The sequence below is a fragment of the Melospiza melodia genome, chromosome 4, assembly GCF_035770615.1.
Source record: "Melospiza melodia melodia isolate bMelMel2 chromosome 4, bMelMel2.pri, whole genome shotgun sequence".
NCBI lineage: Eukaryota > Metazoa > Chordata > Aves > Passeriformes > Passerellidae > Melospiza > Melospiza melodia.
Genome location: NC_086197.1, coordinates 56,283,016 through 56,302,923, shown reverse-complemented (window position 1 = coordinate 56,302,923; position 19,908 = coordinate 56,283,016). Strand labels below are relative to the sequence as shown.

Below are 19,908 nucleotides of genomic sequence, written 5' to 3'. Positions count from 1 at the left end.
TGCCAGAAACCCCAACACTGAGCTATGGTGGCATTAACCCTCTTCTTAATGCTTTCAAATCTAGCTGGTATACTTAGTTGAACATTTTAAATGTGGTCCTCACTATATTACTCTATTTTCTCAAGAGTAAAATGAGTATTTACATATTGTCATCTTTATATTCTATGCTCTTTTACTAAATTAGTGGCTGATGTATGTACAGTTTTATTAGTGGAGAATCCTTTTGAGTATCAGTCCTTAAAATCTACTCTTTTATCTTGTGGTGTTTAGTTCTTCAGGGGTGGGTGCCTGCTCTGCACATTACTGCTTTAATGTCCAGATGAAAGCTTCTCAATTTTTCTTAGTTCAACTTGTGCAAAGTCTTGATTGCATACAGACTTGCACTCTAATTAATATTTTATATAGTCACAAATAAACTAAAGAAGGAAAACGTATTGCAGTAGTAAGCTACAGATACATGCAATATTTGTCAGTATCACAAGTCAGTAAGTCATGTTGAGGAGGGTGTCAATGTGATAAAACAAATTTTCTTTTTAAAATTTCTTATAAATAATAAAGCAATTTCCCCCTTTTTAAGTAAATACTGTGAAAATTCAAAAGAGCAGCAAGAGGACTAACAGACTGAAAAAAGGAAAGAGTCAGCAAATAAAAAGATGTAAACATCAAAGGTAGACAAGATTTATTTAGGGAACAAAATTTGAGTACTGCACTGTTCAGGCCTTTAAAGGCTTTAAGACTTGCTTTTAGTAACAACTTTTAAAGACTTTGGCACAGTGTTCCCTTGAATTCAGGTTTCCAAATTGCTCTGAAATATGCAGACTTCATGATAATAGAATAAAACATTGTAGAGTGTGTCTGGGCAGGGGAAATTGCAGGGTTGAAAGTAAGAAGATTTAAATGAGTTTTCTGCAGATTTGTTTGCATAAGCAAAAAGGTCAGAGAAATGTCATGCTTCGAATATCCTCACCAGTCTGTAAATGGGAGAGGGAGGAAAGGATTGTAAAACTCCATGGTGCTTGGAACTGTGATTCAGAAATAAAATTTTCTGTTTGCTATTGCCTATATCTTTTGTTTCTTTTAAAGCAGATGGCAAGAAGCAGAAGCAGAACCAGAGCCAGGCACCTGTGCCAGGACTGAGCATACCCACGCAGCCCTTGACTCGACCCCTGCAGCCTATGCCACCTTTGCAGCCAAGCCCTGTGCAGCAGCCAGGTGTGCCAACAAGTGGCCCTTCCCAGACCACCATCCATGTGTTACCAACAGGTAACTTCATTTGACATCACTGAGTGAGTGCAGTGGCTGCTTTTTTCCTTGAGTTAGACTGCTGTGTGCTCTACATTTTGCTAATCTTTTAAAGTGAATATGCAGAATGTTTGAGTCACTTCATAATCTTTCATTCTAGTCGGTTTCCCGTAGCATTTTTTCTTTTAAACTGATAAAGGGGAAGGATAGTTCTATTGATTTGAAAAGAATTCAGGATCAATTTTATTTATGGAGAGGAAAAAATCCTGCTAAGGATAGTCATGGAAGTTATGAAATATACTACTGTTGGTAAAAGTGAAGGAGAAGCAACCTGTACCTTCTTTAAGTAACGGGGAAAAAACATTATCAGCATCACTCTTGTGTCTGTCCATTGGCAGTTAATTCTTTTGGCAGAGGGAATGGCGAGGCTGACATTGAAGTTCTAGCCCTAGTTAAATATTACTTTGCAGTGTGATTGTTTTCCCCTGTCTAAAGAAACACAGATCTTCTTTTTTTCTTCCTTTTATTCTTTTTCTGTTTGTGATTGCTGAAGATTAGTTGGCATTGGAATTCCCTTATGATTACTATGTTCTGCAGACTCCTTGATGGATTTTATATTCTTCCACTGTCCTTACACGCAAGACCTTTGCAGGGAGTGGGGGAGATATTATATTTATCTTTTCTGTTAGGAAGCTGTATATATATTGACTTTAATATTTCAGTAAAATACCGTTTAGGCTGTTTTCGCTTCTCTTGCAGTACCCAAAGCAGACACAGTTGTTATTTGACATGGCTCAGATGAGTCAGTTTTCCAAAGGACATGTGTACTCTGGAATAGGCATATGGCTTTGACTCATGGAATCAGATTTAGGATGTGCTCTGTCTGTTTTTCAGCGTCGACAGCGGTGAATGTAACTCATCGGCCCGTGGCTCCAGCTAATCCCAAGCTTCCTATCCCAAGAACCCCTGCTAACCATCAGGTGGTCTATACCACTATTCCTGCCCCACCAGCCCAGAATCCTGTAAGAGGAGCTGTCATGACCAGCCCGGGCTTAAGGCCAGTCACCCCACAGACTGGAGGTAAGGGATGATTCCTTCCATGTGCTTCTTACCATGACACAGCGTGGTGCGTTCTACCTCATGGATGTGGCATTTATGTTTTTGATTTGGATGTGTTGCTTGGTCTTTTTGCAATACGGGTATTAGTTAGAGAGTTTAGGGTTTTTTTCCCAGTTTATAGAATTTAGAAAATTCTCGAGCTACTAAGAAATTCTATTTGCAGCTATGTGAATGAGGAGAAATTGGAGTTAAGTCATCCCAGGCACTAGCTCTGCCAGTTAAGTATCTGTGGTTGACACACCCCATACTTTACAAGGCAGTGGAAGGTAATATGACAAGCATCACTGTAGAAAATGATGTTTGATTTCCTGTCTAAAAGGTATATTTCTGTCAGGCATCCTAGTGTAATTCCTTAGCAATCTCTGATGTCCTGTGCTCAGCAAATTTCTTTCCTTTCTCAAGGCCTCAAGAGATGAAATTTCTCACCAGATGTATCAGAAATTGATATATGCTTGAGTTTCCTAGAAATGTTGGCAAGTTCCCCTTGACTTTGCAAATGCATAAGTGATACCTTCTCCTAGCAATAAACTCATTTTCTGAAATGAGTAATAGATGTCAAAAATAAAGAACTTAAATGATATTTTGTTACAAAGTGGTGGATTTTACCTGTTTTTTTTGGCTCCCCAGAATTTCTACACTGTGGTTGTTTTAACACCTTTATGTTTAACATAAATTTCCCAGTTTTATGAGTATGTGCCTACCTTTGTGATGTCCTGGTAGTAATGCTGCTACTGATGTATATTGATTTGTGTTATCATTGCAACAGCCTTTAGTGCCAGTAGCAGATGCTTCTTGAGTAAGAGCACTGCTGCACTTTGTCTTTGAAAAATTGTGAGAACCCATCCAAAGTGTTTTGCAAATTGCAGTTTTGTACTTCTGCCTCGAGTAGTATCCCTACCTAGAAGTGATGCTATGTTTGTATCTTATTAAGGCATTTCTGACCATCTTCAGATGGTTGTAGTTTCCTGATACAGAGCTACAGTCATACTAAACCAGTGTATCGTACCAGGTTCTCACAGAGAAATAGCCAGCTCAGGTTACAGTTTAAAACACAGGAGTTCACACAAGCTTCATCAGCTTCTTAGAGAGACTCCAATAAGAAAAAGATACAAAGCACCTGCCCAGTGTTTAGCACTTTAAATTAAAGCATTAAGATTTAGCACTGAGCTCCCTGCCTTGCACTCACAGATTACACAGATTTCTGACCCTCATTCCCTATGGATTGTAGTTTGATGTGTGTTTATGAAGAAAAGAAATTGCCATACAATAACTGTGGTTTCCTGATAATGTGTTGCTTTGTGAGCATGTCTTCTGGAGTATTAGAATGTTTCAGTCTTACACAAGTGTAGAACTAGGGTATCGTAGAGATTGCCTCAAATCTTGTATTTCTCAACAGAAATGGAGGGATAACCCAGGCAATCCATAACAATGAGCGAAGGCTTTGAGTTCACAGAACATAAACGTTCCATCAGTGAATAGATAGTGGTTTTTAAGATAATTAGATGTGGTATAAAATGAATGAAAATTTGGTAGCTTGCAAGAGTTTTGGCTATTATTTACAAGGCTGTAAAACAGTCTAGTTTATTCCTGCCAGGCAGCTTAGTTTGCTGTGGGAATGACTGAAAACAGTGATGCCTGTGAAGTAGTGTCCATCATGGAGTTTGTTCTGGGAGGGAGGACAAGCTTCTTGGACAGTGACTTAGCTTTTTTGCTTTCAGTGTCATCCACAGCACAGCCTTCTGAGTGAATAACATTGTGCTGCAGCAGCATTTCTCTTTTCCTTTCTGAATCCCAAAATGATGTAATTGTTCTTTTCATACTTAAGCTCCCTGTATCTCCCACGCTTCTCCTCCTCACCCATTTCTTTCATGCTACAAAGTGCTAAAACAACATTCTGTCCCCTCTGCAAACACAAGCACTCGCTCTGTCTCACTTTTACAGCTTCAGGGGATGGGAGGTGACTTTGTTGTTACACAGTGCTTCATCAGTCTGCTGGCAGCTGTAAGAGTCTGTCTGAAATTTGGCTTCACGCAGCAGAACCAAGGAGTTGGTCTTCCAATGTTGTGTTTAGCCGCCTGTAAGTATGGAATGCTCAGTGTTGGTTGTGCTCCTTGCAGGTGTGACCGTGCGGATGCCTCAGACGACCTACGTGGTGAACAACGGGCTGGCTCTGGGCTCGGGAGCGCCTCAGCTCACGGTGCACCACCGACCGCCGCCGCAAGCGCACACTGTGAGTGGGGCTCTCCAGCCACCTCCTCCAATGTACAGCCTTGTCTCTACACTGGCGCTCTCAGGCTGCTCTTAGTGTGAGCTGCAGAGCACTCAAATGCCTTGTTGACACTCCACAGCCAATTCTGGGCATGGCACCACCCAGTCACCTACAGCCTGCCCAGAATGATAAAAGCTGTGCAATCTGTTAGCTCACCCTGGCCTTCTCCAAATTACCAGGAGAACATACTGAAAATTAGTACATGAGTTGTCTGCAGGTGACTCATGGAGTCAAGTGTACAGAAAAACTGCCAGTAAAATGTGTTGTCATGGTTTGGCTATGAATTGGGTGGCCACTTTTTAGTACAGCTCTTTGCGAAACTGAGTTAGGAGAACAAGGTGCAGACCAAATCTCCAAGGTTGCCAACTCCCAAACTCCAAAGGTTTTTAGTCAGTGTTGAGGGTGATCACTTCTGCATCACCTAAACCCCCTTTTGGTTAGAATTTGAGAATTCTCTCTAACACATTTAATTTCATTTCAACTACATTTCCTGTACAGCCAATGTTGGGCGGTCACATTACTTACAGTGTCCTGAAATGGTAAATATATTGTCAAAAAGGTGGCTTACCATCCTTTTAGTCTAGACATAATCAACTCAGTGCACTTGTCCATGATAAATAATGAGAATAAAGGAAGCAAATATCACACAGAACACTTAAGATGCCAAAAACTACCCCAGATTCCAACCTGAAAGATCTCAGGCTTGAAGCATGGTAACCACATTCCTAAATTCACCCTAACTAATATAAATGAGGGACTAGGACTATTTTTGCAGTATAAAAAAGAAGTATCACTGGAAAGACACATTTGTGCCCTCATTTCAAAATTTTCTGGAAAGTGAGGCTGAGCTTCTGTTATCAATTTAAAGTGATAGAATCTATGAGTCATCATTACCCTGTCTTCCTTTTGTGACTGAATACCTGTCTGTAGAAGAGAGGATGAGTTGTCAGCTTAATGCCCTGTCTGAGGTGTTAGGTAACGTGGGAACAGCAGCTCAAATGTAGATTGGTTCAAAGTCACTGTGAACCTGCTTGCCCAGTCCTGGTAAAGGGCACAGTGTTGAGTTCATCCCCCCTGGCTGGGAAGTAAAGAAGATACAGGGAAATTACTGTGGGATACAGGGGTACAGGGAAATTAATGTCATTTGCACAACTAGAGATTTAAATATTAATAATGTAAAAATTTATGGCATCCTTGCTCCCACCCCTTCTCATCATTTGCAGCTGCTGCCTTGCCTGTGAGAGTTCTGATGGCTGGGTGACTGCAGGCTCATTTGCTTCCAGTTACCTGGGGAATAATGAATTGAAGGCTCCTTCCACTGCTGTAGATTCTGACTTTTCCCTTATTGCTCTTGTGCTGCTTAGGAGCCACCACGCCCCATACATCCTGCTCCACTTCCAGAGGCACCACAGCCACCACGTCTGCCCCCCGAAGCCGCCAACACTTCTCCACCTCAAAAGCCACAGCTGAAGCTGGCCCGGGTACAGAGCCAGAATGGGATTGTGCTGTCGTGGAGCGTGATGGAGGTGGACCGGAGCTGTGCCACCGTGGACAGTTACCACCTGTATGCCTACCACGAGGACCCCAGCGCCACCATGGCCTCGCAGTGGAAGAAGATCGGGGAGGTGAAGGCGCTGCCGCTGCCCATGGCGTGCACCCTGACTCAGTTCGTGTCTGGCAGCAAATACTACTTTGCAGTCCGGGCTAAGGATGTCTATGGACGCTTTGGACCCTTCTGTGACCCCCAGTCCACAGATGTGATCTCTTCCCAGAGCAGTTAAACTAGAGATCTTTGGACCCTTGAAACCTGTCCTGCTATCAAGAATTACCCCAGTTCTGGGAGGAGTTGATCCCATGCATGTAATTCACCTTTAAATCCACTCTGCAGGATTATTTTAGACAGTTGTGTGATACACTACATGCACTCAGAACCAACAGAGAAATAAAGTCTGACCTGCAGCAAGAGAGCCTGTTTTTTCTAAATAGTTCATGCCATTGGCCATTTGAAAATTTTGGTTTTCCTTCCATGACAGGTGTTCCACCTAGATACCTACTATCCTTTATTGAAGAACATCCTGAATGCCTGGGGTTCTGCTTCAGAATGGAAACAAAATAGTAAATTGCAGTTTGTCTGAAGTAAAACATATACATCTGTAATGTCTGTTGAGACACCAACACAAGGGCAAAAAAGATCTGCCTCTTGCCCCTCCCCAGCATTCTGTGACATAACATGAAGGGTGATTCAAGGTCTCACTTTTTTTACTGGAGGCTTGAGTGGTCTGGTCTTACCTTACAAACTGTAATAAGCTCTCTGAGGGGAGGGAAGGGAACTTGAGTCTGGCCAGGAACCCATGTAAATTTGGAGGTGGTGGAGAAGAAAGAATAATCAACCCACAACCTCCTACCTCTTATAAGTAAGAATGCTCCTCTATTTTCACTATCCTCCCCTACTCACCCTGGGAGCATTCCCAGATCTGAAACTGGATTGTAAAGTCTCCGTTCACACCTTGATAGTTCTGGCAATGTCTCTGTTCCTCCCCTCATACATCCAGCCCTATTTTTTAGATTTATTTTGTGCCTTAAAGAATAATTTCAGAAATAAAATGTAGCCAGATACCTTGTGGTGTTCTTTTATTTGCTTGGAGTTATTTTTCCTTTTACCCTTCTAGTCTTTTATCAGTGCTTCTCATTTTCCAGGCCTGCAGTGATTGCTGTTTATGTAAAGACAAGAAAGTGTAACATCTGCTGATTGTGAATTTGTTCTTATCTGCAGTATCACTCAACCTTTTCCTTACTGAGTAGTTGTTTTTGTCCTGTCAAGAATATTGAGTATACAGACATTATTTTCCACCAGAGCCTTTCCTGGTTCTTTTGGGAAAGCTGCAATTCAGCCAAAGAAGAAACCCCTGTGGTGCAGTGCCATGAAAGCTTCTGCCTGTTTGCACTCGTTTGGATGCTCAGTGAGTACAAAAGGAGGAGCTGCTTCCCCGTGTGCGTCTCTCTCCCATCATCTGCCTGCCTCTGCAGAAAGCAGATGTAGCCAAGGGGGTTTTAGAAACTGTTTTAGACACTGGCCTGAACTTTGTGAGTGATTGCAAATGTTAATAGATGCTTTCATGATGTTTCTGAGCTGAGAAAAGAAATTGGTGCATCTCCCCTGCTGTCATTGACTTGTTAAACTTGCTTTTTGCAGAACACAATTGTAACACACCTGGACAAGAAAGTAGATATGAGGATTGAATTTTGGCAATTTTCAGTTGCATTCCTACCCCGTAGAACTAAACAATGGGTTTAGAGGGGAAAGATATTTTTTAATCTACTTCACCATATAGCAAAGGTGCAGACTATGACATTTTGTCATTTCAGTGCTCTTTCTCAAAACCAGCATGGTGAAGTGTGAAGCAAGATTGAAAAAGTATCACAGAAGTTAAATCCTCAAACAGGGCTGAAATATTCTAAGAGATTATGGGTTCTGTAGCTGTGGTTCCTTTGTTTAGAACCTTTACAACGAAAAAAAGGGCAATGTAGACATCTATCTGATTTAATGCACTACTTCATGTAGCTGGGAGTGTCACTTCTCTCAGGTGAGTTATGGATATTCTCTGTATGAAAACTTGCATTTAAAAGTTAATTTTGGCAAGCAAAACTTCTGGCTTAATCCAAGTATCCTCAGAGAAGGTTCACACTGTATATGAACAATGTGTAACCTTTCCTTTGATCTGCAATTGTCCCTGTATTTCTGGTGCTATTATCAAAAGCTCCTTGAATTTTTCTGTGTTTAAGTAAATATTCTGTTTGCTTATTTTAAGGAATAATTACTAAATAATGCATTTAGATTGTTTGTGGAAGTAGACTAAATTACGGTCCTTATAAAGACAGTTCTGTAATAGAGATTAGAACAGTTATTTCCAGTTGATGGCTGTCAAGTCCTTGGGCAATTTTTTTGTTAATGTGTCTTTGAGGTGGTACCAAAGAGCCTTTGGCTGTATTAGTAGTATGAAGTTTTACAGTTTGAAAGTTGAAATAAACATGAGGATACAACCTAGAACTTCATTTATTTAGTTGTTATTCCAGCCCAAACGATAAGTGAGCTTTGTTATAGTTGGAGCTTCCATTTAGATATCCCTTGTTAGGTTTGTCTCCTTTGGGATAGGCAGGGGGTGAAAGTCCTGCATTAAAGTATTTTCTTTCCTCCGTGGAGATATTAATAGGGATGGTGTGTCATTCCATTTGGAGGTTTTGTGGGCTGCATCATTAAGAGAAAGAAGATTCATACTTACTTACTAAAGATTTAGTTCTTTACTGAACTGACTGTAAAAACTGGCTTCTGTCTTACCAGATCCATTTCTGGCCTGTATGGCAGCAGTCTGGGGTTTTGGCAGGATTTTGTGAGACACTTCATTGACCAAAGACATTGCAGCTCTGGCGTCAATGATCACTTCCCTGTTGTTCCATCCCAGCAGGGCTGTTAAAGGTCGAATTTCAGTATCTTGAGCAAGTACTGGTGGAGAAATGTGTGATAAAGCACACCTTGACTTTGAGTTGGTGTGGAGACCTCCAAGAGAGCTGGTCCCTAAATCACTGATGCCCAAAGAGAAAACTGTCCCAGTTTTGTGCAGTCACTGTCACTGTGGAGCAGATCTCTGCAGTGAGTCGCTAACAAACACGAGTAGAGCTTAATTCCTTACCTCATGGCAGTTTTTCCCATGTAGTCGAATGGCTGATGGCTTTATTATCCTTAACCTCCCAGAATGCTTAAAACTATTGAGAAGCTTTCTGCTAGCAACAATCAATCAGAAACAATTTGTTTCTTTTACAGACTTTATTTGAAAGTATAACCAAAATATTTGGCAACATTCAGTACAGGTCTGTTAATACTGTGCTTCTAGACTGGTCTCTTCTTTAATGAAAAGTATCAATACCTGAAGCCTTCCAATAATCCACTTTTAAATATGCTAAAAATTTCTATATGGTTTTTAAGTGGAATTGTTGAGTTTGGTTTCTTCTCTGCACTTAATGCAAATTTTTCCATCTTTCAATAGCTTGGTATAAAGTTGTTCCTGACTCTGTGTCTGAATTCTGTGATTCTGTGTTTCGCTGCTGCCTCTGGGCACATGACATTTCAGCAGTACTGCCTTGGACTGAGTTGCCCATGTTTTAGCAAATACTGCACTGACTACAGTGGTGTTTCCCATCCTTATTTACTTTTGGGTGTGCTTTAGGTTTGAATTGTATTCTCTGTGTGTGATACAAGGGCATCTGGATGTCCAAGTTGAAAGTAATTTGAGTTAGTTCCTCTACTTGGAGAGTAGCCCTGCTGTGGAGTGCTGGTGGCAAAATGGCATTCTGCATTTCTCCTAGTTACAGCTTCACTGGCCTGTTTTATTGCAGTATGGCTAAAAAACTATTGGATACAAAAACATAAATGCTAGGAGGGGACTGACTGCAGACTGCATCAGTACTGTCTCCAGTGACAGCTTCAGAAAACACATGGATGCAGATCTCTCAGCCTGTAATTAATTTCCATGCTCTGAGCACCTTCCCCTATGCATTGGTCTGACGTTGCTCCTTGGAATTGTTTGTGCTGCCCTTGGCCATGTTAGGTCACTGAGCACAAGCACTGACACCCATTCCCAAGGCTTTTAGCACAAGGCTGGAAACACTCATGGTGTTCTCCCTGTTAAATTAAGAGGTCTTACCCTGCTTCCATTGAAAACAAAGACAAAACCCCTCAGTCTTCACTGGGACCATGACTCAGCTCAATAGTAGGATCTGAACATCATTTTGTACTGTAACAGAAATAACCACTTCAGCTCTTCCTTGATGCTGTTAGTCTTAAATGTACAGTAAATAAAACCAATATTATATAAAGGGATGGGTCACGTCTGTTCCTGCTCCCAAGACAGCCATTCCCCAGGATGAGTATTGTATACACTGTACAAAACCAAGCTGTGATTCTGCCTTCTTCCACACCCTTTGAGTATTCTCCTTTTGTGAAAAATATCTATGCAGATATTTTAAATAGAAGCTTGATATATTAAATATATATTTTTTTAATTCGTTGATTTGGGTAGGGGTGGGCATTGTATGAAAACGCTGGAGGGAGAAGAAATTAAATGACACTAAGCCAGGCCTGCCATGCAAATCTGTTCCCTTCCAAACACCTTCTGAGAGGAGAAGGAAAAAAATAAGGATAGCTAGGAGAAAACAAATCAATGAATTTTCCTTTTCATCCCTTTTAAGTTAAAAAGGTATCTTTCTTTCTCATTGTCATTATGCAGGCTGAGCATTCTTTTCTTCTTTTATATACATATGCCTATATATATGTACAGATGTGTGTATATAAATACACACACACACACACACATATATATTTGTACTGCTGTCTTAAACTAATAGGGTGTAGTTGTAAATACAATTGCTGAGTAGTAGTTGTTCAGGGATTCCTGTTCAGCTTTAGTAATTTATTGGATATCAGAAGTCAAATGTGCAAAATCCTTTGCTGGAAAATTCCAAATCTGATTTCTTGTTTTGTTTTGCAGCTGGACTTGTAAATACAAAATAAAAAATGTAGGACTGATTTAATGTCCACTTTAAACTGGGCAGTTGCCAGCTTTCCCCATTTTCGTATGTACTGTAGATTAGTGTGTGTCTGTGTTAACTGTTAGTGGGGTTTTGTCTGACAAGCCTGGAATTTATACTTTGAAATAAAACTACCGGGTTTTTAACAGTTTGAGTCATTTGTGCTTAGTTCCTGACACTACAGGAGGCAGCTCTCAAAAAAGAGCCCAAAGCCTGCTCCTCCTCTCCAGAGGAGTTGCCACCTTGCTCAACCAACATTGAGCAGCAAGGCTTTGGCTTGTGGTCATTCCCAGGAAGTCACTGCATGGTGCTGCCCTCACAGAAGCAAAAAACCAAAGCAATGCTGTAACTTCTGCCAAGTTGCCGTTCATGCACTTCTGCAAGGCATGGACAGAGAGAATAAAGTGACCTGCACCCCAGAGTTGCCCTAGATGAACTCAGGAATGGAAATCCAGTTGCTGGTGCTGCTCTCCTTGCCCTCCAAGATGCCAGGTTTGACCACCAAAGCAATGGCCATTCTTCCAGCAACAGGCTTTCGTCAAAGTACTGGAATTTTTCAGAGCATCCTTCAAGCAAGAAGGCCCACTCACCTGGCCAGGAAGCAGCTGCTGTGCACAGAACAAAGTGCATCTCTCAGGGTTATGAAATCAGGATTAATAAATTATAAATAAATAATTAATTAAAACATGTTCAGGCATCATGAAAGGCTCTGCCCCCCCACCCAGCTGCCTCAAGGGTAGAAGCCAGGAGCAGCACCTTGACAGATGATGTGCAACTCCTTTGGGACCAATAAACAGCTGGACTAGAAGGCAGTCTGGGAAAATCTGCCTCTTGAACACAACTCTGCTGCCAAACTGCAGAGAACTCAGAGTACTTAAAACATGGAGTTACTGATGTGCCAAGCCTGTACTTTGAGGGCATATAATTAATTTGTGATGCTAATAATTAGTTTCCATGCACTTACTAAAATTTGCTTCAAGTCATTGACCAGAAGATGATGGACTCTTGTGAAGTGATGCCTCAGCACAATCCCACTTAAAAGTCCTGAGTTTCTCAAACTGCCTATTTAAACTACAAGTATATGTACTGCACATAGTGCAGAACCTATGTTTTATCATCAAATACAGCGTAACTACTCTGCTCAAGCACTGCTGTAATTGCAGTTCCTGCTGAAGAGAAACTGCAAGTAGAGCAAAGTGAGAATGTGAATGTACAGAACACACTGTTTGCTGCACAGTAGCTCTGGCACAAACTCCATGGTAGGTCTGGAAAGTGCTACAGCCCCAGAGCAAAGTCCATTTCTCCACACCACTGATGCTTCTAGTAAGGAAACTGAAAAAATTCCAGCAGTCAGCTGAGAAGCAAATCTGAGCCAGCAGCACAGCACCAGCACATTGCCAACACAGTGCTCTTGGTTTCTCCCTGAAGTACTGTGCAGCCTGGACAGGCACTGGTACCATGCCCCAGTGTCTCCTGCTATGACAAACTGTGGCCCCTGTTAGAGCTGAGGCTGTGCAGGGTATGACCACTGGAACCAGGAGGGGCAGGCTTGCTACTGAATTTCAGAAAAGGGGAATGGTAAAGCATGTGAAAACTTGTGTTCCATGTGACAATTTTGATGCTCCTACTGAGAGGAGTCATTTCCTCTAGGCATTGACTGAAGAGTATTTTTTCATTATGGCAAGAGAGATTTATCACTATCACCTCCCACTTCCATCTCCCCACCAAATAAGTCCCTCTTCAGCCAGACCTGGAAACCTGAAGTCAAAGAATCAGAAGCCACAAGACTTGGAAAAACCTGAAAGCAGAGTATGAAAAAGGTGGCAACTTCTGCCACAAATCCTCTGCTTAGACCATACCTTCATTTTTTTTTTTTTTATTCCAAGTGGCATCTGCAGAAGGAAATAAGATACTCAAAGAGACCTTTAAACTTCATGTAGCTGTCTGTCAGTTCTTTTGCACCGGCCAACAGAGCCATGCAATGCCGTCAAAGCCTCCTCTGGCCACTGATGCAGCTGTACAGGGAAGAGGAGCTGGACCTAGCTGCTGTGGTCAGGACTGGCAGATCAGCCCTAGCTGGCCTGGCAACAAAAGAAGCACAAAGGACAGCACAGCAAGAGGAAGGCAGTGGCCTTTAGCAGCACAACCAAAGGCAAAAAGTAGCCACAGTCACACAGACTGGAGTCCAAAGGCTCACAAATCCCATTGGTGTAAATATTTACTTACAGAAAGGCACTCTCAGAACAGCTCTGATGTCCCACAACTCTAGGTTGGAGCACAAAGGTCATACCTCAGGGTAAGAGGCTCAAGGTGACAGAAAGGCAAAGCTGCCATTTCCAGGCATGTTGTTGTGTCATGGGCACATCACAGGTGCCACACAGCTCCACTCCCTGCAGGTGGAAGCATCTAGCTAGCTGTGCCCTGGGTCAAGAACACTGTTCACTGCAGCAATCCATTGGCAGTTTCCTGGTCCCTGGGGACCAACTTATAAACAGAACTTCTCCATTTGTATTTTTATATAAAACTGTGTGAAAAAGCAGTAAATTCATGCTGCTGCAGTGTTGGTGCATTGTCTAGGAGTGACAATGAAATCAAGCCATCCTCCAGCCCCTCTGTGCTTTCAGTTTCAAACAAGCAGCTGATTCTTGGTCCTCTGCTTGCTGGCAGCTCAGCTCCTTGCAGTGTTCTTCATGACCCAGATCCATTCCCTAAGTGTCCTCCTTAATGCCTGCTGCAGCCTGTTCAATCCAGGTCAATTCAATCCAATCTGTGGCAGTGGCTCCACCCCCACATGGAGGAGGTCTCTGCACACAGCATCTCACACCTATCTCCTACCTCAGCAAACAAATCACTTCAGTCCTTTCATGAATTTTTCATCATCAACAACAGCTTTGCTGTAACTGCTGGTCTCCCTCTTCCCTTGGCAAAAAATCACCCTTACTCTGACAGCAAATATTTAGCTAGAACCTCACCCAGTAACTTGCTCCCTTCCCCATCACACAAGCTAAACGCTAGAGGCTTCATTAAAATCTCACACTGCTCATCATTCTTCAACTTCATAACACAGGGCAGTGCTGTGCACTATTTAACTTGGACCATCAAGGACATGAGGAAAGAGCTGTTTATTTTGTTTTACTTAATTACACATAGAACATCTAGCACAAAACAGCCTAGTGACTCAACTCCTTGGTGTAAACACAGGTAGCTAAGAGTAGCCCTGGCCCTCACAGCCATCTCACTGTCACATTCCCCTGCTACAGCTGAGAGAGCAGACAAAGATGGCACTGAGCAACTGCATGGGCTGATCCATTCCAAGAGAGATCCCTTGTAAGAGATCCACTGCATCACATTTCTGTCCCTGCAGCCTGAGGCAGAGGCATTTCTAAAGCATCAGGCCGCTTCTCTTCACCCTCTTTTGCAGCCTGTGCTGCTCTGGCCACACAAAGGAAGTCTTGACAGTGCCACTAAAAGTCACATCCTGTACAGAACAGACTGATCTGCCATGGAGAACGCACGCTTGATGGGAAGCAACTTGCAGCACACTACTCAGACAAAAGGCAGACATCAAGCCAGCACTGAGGTAAGGCCATCACGGCCCAAAGCAGCCACCTGGTTTGTCCCAGCTGCTAGAAACAGATCACTCTCACTGGTGGCATTGCTCCTCACTCCTGCTCTGGGAACAGCTGTGATGATGGCTCAGATCAACAGAAAGCTCTGCCACCTGCTTCTCATCAATCCCAGTCAGAGGAAGGGCCACTCAGCTCAGAAGAAAGGAACGTGCTTTGGGCTGCAGAGAAGCAGCCAATATCAGTACAAAGTGCTTAGCAGGCAGGACATGGGAAGGCAGGTATAAGGCACAGGGATGTGGACATCCAGGTCGATTTATTACACAAGAAATAAAATTCCCATTAAAAAAAAAATCTACTTGTGGATGCTGGTGCTGGTTTTACAGGATGGGCCTCATGGTGACAAAACCGAAGTTGTAGGACTCGGGCAGGCCCTGGTGCCGCGTGCGGTTGAAGCGTCTCCAGCTGAAGACCGGGAGACCGCCCTGCACCGGAGGGCCATTGATGGCCGAGGCCGTGAACGCTGCAGCCAGGCGGAAATCCGACACCTGGAACAAAGGACAGGAACCGGGGCAAAAGGGCAGCGTGAGGCTTGGCACATCCCCATCCCAGCCAGCAGGAACAGCTCTGGGAGATTTCATTATAAAGTGAGGGAAGAGAGCAGAGGGAAACACACACAGGCAGCAATTCCTCCCCTGCGCAGAGGCACCTCCAGTCACACAGCAGCCAGTGCTGAAGGGCACCAGCAAACCACAAGCCCACAATTGCCCTTGCCAGGCTGAAAGAGCCAGAGCATCTGCCCTCAGGCCAACCCTCCCTGATTTTACGGGGCTGCAGCAGGTGGATGAGGGGTCTGCGCTAAGCTCTGCTGCATGTTGAGCACTTGGGCCATCCCCGGGGCATGTCAGGGCAGTTCGGGAATGGAGAAGGGCAGCAGAATTAATATTGCTACCCAGGCTCTGCACTGCTCCTTCATGGTCTCCAAAGAGGTCCCAAGCCTCCTCCGTCTTCCCAAACTCAGACACTAAATGTGCTGGTAGGGTTTATAACTAAACAGGTTTGGCCTGTGCTCTGGGTCATTTCTTGCAATGCCCCTCTTAAGCCCCCCATTCCACCTCCAGCCCAGCCCATTCTCCTTGCCTAACTGTGCTGGCTAGGCACTGCAGCAGGCATTGACCACTCCCTTACCAGACCCCTCTACAACGCCATTTTCTGCATTCTTCTTGTATTACCCAGCTCTGGGAATCTCCCACTACTGTCCACTGCAACACACAGCTGGCTGGACACAGCAATGGAGATATTAAAATAGCTCCCCCAGTTCCACCCTAGCAACCAAACTCGTAATCCAGAAATGCAGCAAGCTGGACCCCACAGGATAGACACACTGAACAACTTTTCAGCACAGCTGCTTACTTGGGCACTGCTCTTCAGGTGAAAATATCATATCACCTGCCTAAAATAAATGCTGTTTTCTCCAGGACAGTGGGTCTAAGGATTTTCCCACATACCCCTAAAATGCAAAGTGATCTTCACCAAACTTTTGAGAAAGCAGTTTTGCAGAGAGGTGGAGCCCCAGAGTGGGGTAGCTTACTAGAGAGCCAGGCTTTTGTAAATGTAAACATAAAGTGAGACTGCAACCCCTTTCCTGTGGGCTCTGGGAGGCACCCACAGAGTTCTAATGAACAGGAGGCTGAGGCTGTACAACAGTCTCCTTCCCTGAGTGAGCTGAAGACTCATTTCCTGCTGTAAGGATTTGGAATTTAACTCCTGAACACCACAAGCTCCCATGGATTAAGTTGCTTCATACATCTCCCCCTGTATCCTGTGCCACTGTGCCAGGACTGATGTCAGGGACAGGAAATGAGACTCTGCAGAGAATTCCCACCTGAGGAGGATGCCCAAGCACTGGGACAGCATGAAAAGAGGGAACAGACATTCCTGGCCACGCTTGGCCTGGTGCGGGGAAGCATGCTACAGGTCTGACAGGAGCACAAACAGGCTGCAGCCAGCATTCAGCAGATATTGGAATTGAGGTAATTTACCTTGGTGTCATAGCAGCCTGCAGGCACTGGTATAGAAGGATTCAGGTCTTCCCGGCAGCAAATGGTGTTGCAAGGATTGTGTTCAGCATAAGGATCATGCTGATAGTCTGGGGTGAAATGTGGTGGGAAGAGCAGAAGAAAAGAAAAAACGTTAGCCCCCTCACAGAAAGCTGATGCCAAGTACTAGAGCCACTAAAAACTGGGTAACTGCACTCTGTCACATTGCTTTTGTGCTTCTCCACAGGTACCAGCTACATGACATTAAGTAGACAAGCTCCTAATTCAGGACCATACAGCTACTTCTGCAACCCAGGGGCACCACTGCCAACCTCTAACCACAAGTATCTGCAATACCACCTGATGAAATTCTACATGACAAAAGCTTGTAGAAGCTTTCTCAGAAGAGAAAAGCAGAAGAGAAAGGGAAGTGGCAGGTGGGGGGTAGAGAGAGGGGAGGGGAAATGAGAGCCTTTGTTTTCCTGTTCTGGATTAAAATAAGTGTAAAGAAGCAAAACCTTTGAACACCCACTGCAGTAACTGCAAGCCAGGAGGGGAAGGTGGTGAGCTCAGCATCTACGAGCATGCTGCTACTCACAGCCCAGACAGGAATGACACCCCACCCTGGGAGAGGCCTCCCAAACCTCAAGTCCAGTAAGCAGCACGCTCCCTGTAATTGGGAATAAAAATATAGCATCTAAAGCTATCAGTACTCTGAGATGGGCTTAGCCAGAAGTTAATTAAGCTGGGTTTAATCGAGTTCAGGAGAGCCCTGTCAGGAAAAAACAACAGAGCATTACCTGTTGTCCTGGTTCAACCCCTGCTGGCAACTAAGTACCACACAACTGTTCATCCACATCCCTCCAAGCCCCACCCCTCATGGGATGGGGAGAAGAATTGGAAAAAGGTAAAAACCATGGGCTGAGATAACAACAATTTCAGTAAGTGAATTGTTAATAATAAAAATTAAAAAGGAGAGGGAGGGCAAGAGAAAAAAATCCTTAGAGAAAGAAGTGATTCACAATACAATTGCTCACCACCTGCTGACCAATGCAATGCCCTTCCCTGAGCAGGGATCAGCCCCTTCCAGCCAATTCCCACAGTTTACACAGTAAGTATGAGGTTCAATGGTATAGAATATCCCTTTGGCCACTTCAGGTCAGATGTACTGGCTTTGCTCTGCCAGCTTCTTGTGCATCTGCTTGCTGGAAGAGCATGGGAAACTGAAAAGTCCTTGACTCACAAACAACTAAAACATTGGAGTTTAAATAACAGAGCTATCAACATTATTCTCTTACTAAATTCAAAACACACTCCTGTATTAACCACTTAATTAAGAAAATTAACGCTATCCCACCTGCAAAAGACCGTTTGCCTGAACATGGGAAAAGACCTCAAGTTTTACACTAAATTCTCTGGTCTGATCACATCTAACTGTTGCTTAGGACTTAAGGCTTTCAAGATTGACAGGCTGTAGATGTATTAGGTGACAGCAGTCCATGAGGTCTCTTGGAGTACTCTCTTGGAGTCAGAAGCTTTCTGGAAAAGTGAAATAACAAGCCCAAGGGGCCTTGCTCTTAATAGGAAACTTTAGCCCAGTTTCCTACCTCCAAAGTAAGCTTGTGTTACCTTTTTGCTTTGTGTGTATTCTGCATTTAGGACAAAATAACTGATCTGTATGCGAGGCTGCAGCTTCCCACTATAATCCAAGAAATAAAAGTAACTCTGCTTATTAAGATCAGCTCCACAGCACACAAACAAGTGTCTTACTGTTGTATCTCATGATGTACTTCATGCTTTCCAAGTTGGTCACCTTGCCCTGGTCTCGACGGAAGATTTTGGCTCTTGGAGCAAGGTCATAGGAGAAATCCATGCCATACTTGACAACATACGATGCATACCCACTGAGATTGTAAATCTTTTCATGGAAAGGGATATTGTATGAAGGCCAGTAACCTGTCAGAGACAAACCCCAATCTATTAATCACTTGAAAAAGCTGGATGCTCTTGCTTGTATCAGAAAAGAAAATAATAAATTGTCCATGTTCTATTGCCTCACCAGCATGTCGAGGAACAACACAGAAAACTGGTTTGAACACAATAAGGAAACAGTCACTGGCATGACCAGGGCTGACTCCCAGCCTAACACCACTGGAGACTGCATACCCAGGCAACCCGCCCCCAGACTTCCAGCCTCAGGACTCATCCTACAAAACAGCTGAGATCAGACTTGCAGGAGCCTGAACATGCAGCATGGCCACAGCCCTCTGGCAGAGGTTTCCCTGCTGAACCTTAAAGGACTGCAAAATCATTTACTCTGGTTTTGCCCCCTTCCCGTCTCACGAAAGCAGAACACACCATGCTGAGATGTCAGGGAGGGACTGACACACACAAACACATGGAGACGACAGACACTCAAGGTGAACAGGAGGCAGGTCAGCACACACACGCTTTGTGCAGTGGGGGGTGCACATAGCCATAAAGAAAGATGGGGGATTGCTGCACTTTTGGCAGAAGCTGCCTTTGAAGGTTAAGAAGTGATCAGCAGAGCAGAGCCTTGCTCTAACTTTCCCAAAAGCAATCCTGCACAAAACTGCCTGAAAGAAGACCGTTGTGGAAAGCTCTTGTAAAGAACCAGGAGACGTTCCAGGTCAGAATCTGAGTATAGGAAGTCCTAGAATATATAAAAATAGATAACTATACCTTAACATTTAATTTTTTCTATTGTTTAGGCAGCAAGTATATAACATGAGCTAGGTCCCAGAGCAGCACACTTTCAAGTTGTCTCCAAAGCACTAACATTCCCTTGTTGTTCATTCTCAAATCACACACATCAGGATTTGGCTTAGAGATTTACTATCTAGGCACTGGTAAATGCAGGACTCTACATATTAAAATCAGCCCAGCATAGTGTGAAGAGTCTGGTGTAAGAAGCTCAAAAAAATCAACTGGAACTCACCGGGAGCAATACACACAAATACAAACTGAAGGATATGCAGACAGCATAAGCAGTGGAGCACTGTCTGAGTGGAGGCCTCACAAGCTTGGGTCCTGCCTAGGATAGGGAAGACAGGGTATTCCTGTCTGCTGG

At 43.6% G+C, this 19,908-nt stretch overlaps 2 protein-coding genes across 3 annotated transcripts in view; one reads left to right on the top strand and one right to left on the bottom strand.

The window, feature by feature from the left end:
- ATF7IP (activating transcription factor 7 interacting protein) overlaps positions 1 to 11,358 on the top strand; it is an 82,134-nt gene extending 70,776 nt beyond the window's left edge. Inside the window, exons 13-16 of one of the 2 annotated variants that reach the window (XM_063154707.1) lie at positions 1,087 to 1,263; positions 2,137 to 2,322; positions 4,479 to 4,591; positions 5,995 to 11,358. In XM_063154707.1, coding sequence (XP_063010777.1) covers positions 1,087 to 1,263; positions 2,137 to 2,322; positions 4,479 to 4,591; positions 5,995 to 6,411 — 893 coding nt within the window. In that variant the 3' untranslated portion in view covers positions 6,412 to 11,358. Of the gene's footprint in view, positions 1 to 1,083; positions 1,264 to 2,136; positions 2,323 to 4,478; positions 4,592 to 5,994 lie in introns of both variants that reach the window. The other variant, XM_063154706.1, reaches the window with a different exon arrangement.
- Positions 11,359 to 14,317: 2,959 nt separating this feature from the next.
- PLBD1 (phospholipase B domain containing 1) overlaps positions 14,318 to 19,908 on the bottom strand; it is a 38,867-nt gene continuing 33,276 nt past the window's right edge. Inside the window, exons 9-11 of the mRNA XM_063154696.1 lie at positions 18,588 to 18,773; positions 16,821 to 16,927; positions 14,318 to 15,326 (exon numbers count right to left, since the gene is read on the bottom strand). Of these exons, the coding sequence (XP_063010766.1) occupies positions 15,159 to 15,326; positions 16,821 to 16,927; positions 18,588 to 18,773 (461 nt within the window). The 3' untranslated portion in view covers positions 14,318 to 15,158. The remainder of the gene's footprint in view (positions 15,327 to 16,820; positions 16,928 to 18,587; positions 18,774 to 19,908) is intronic.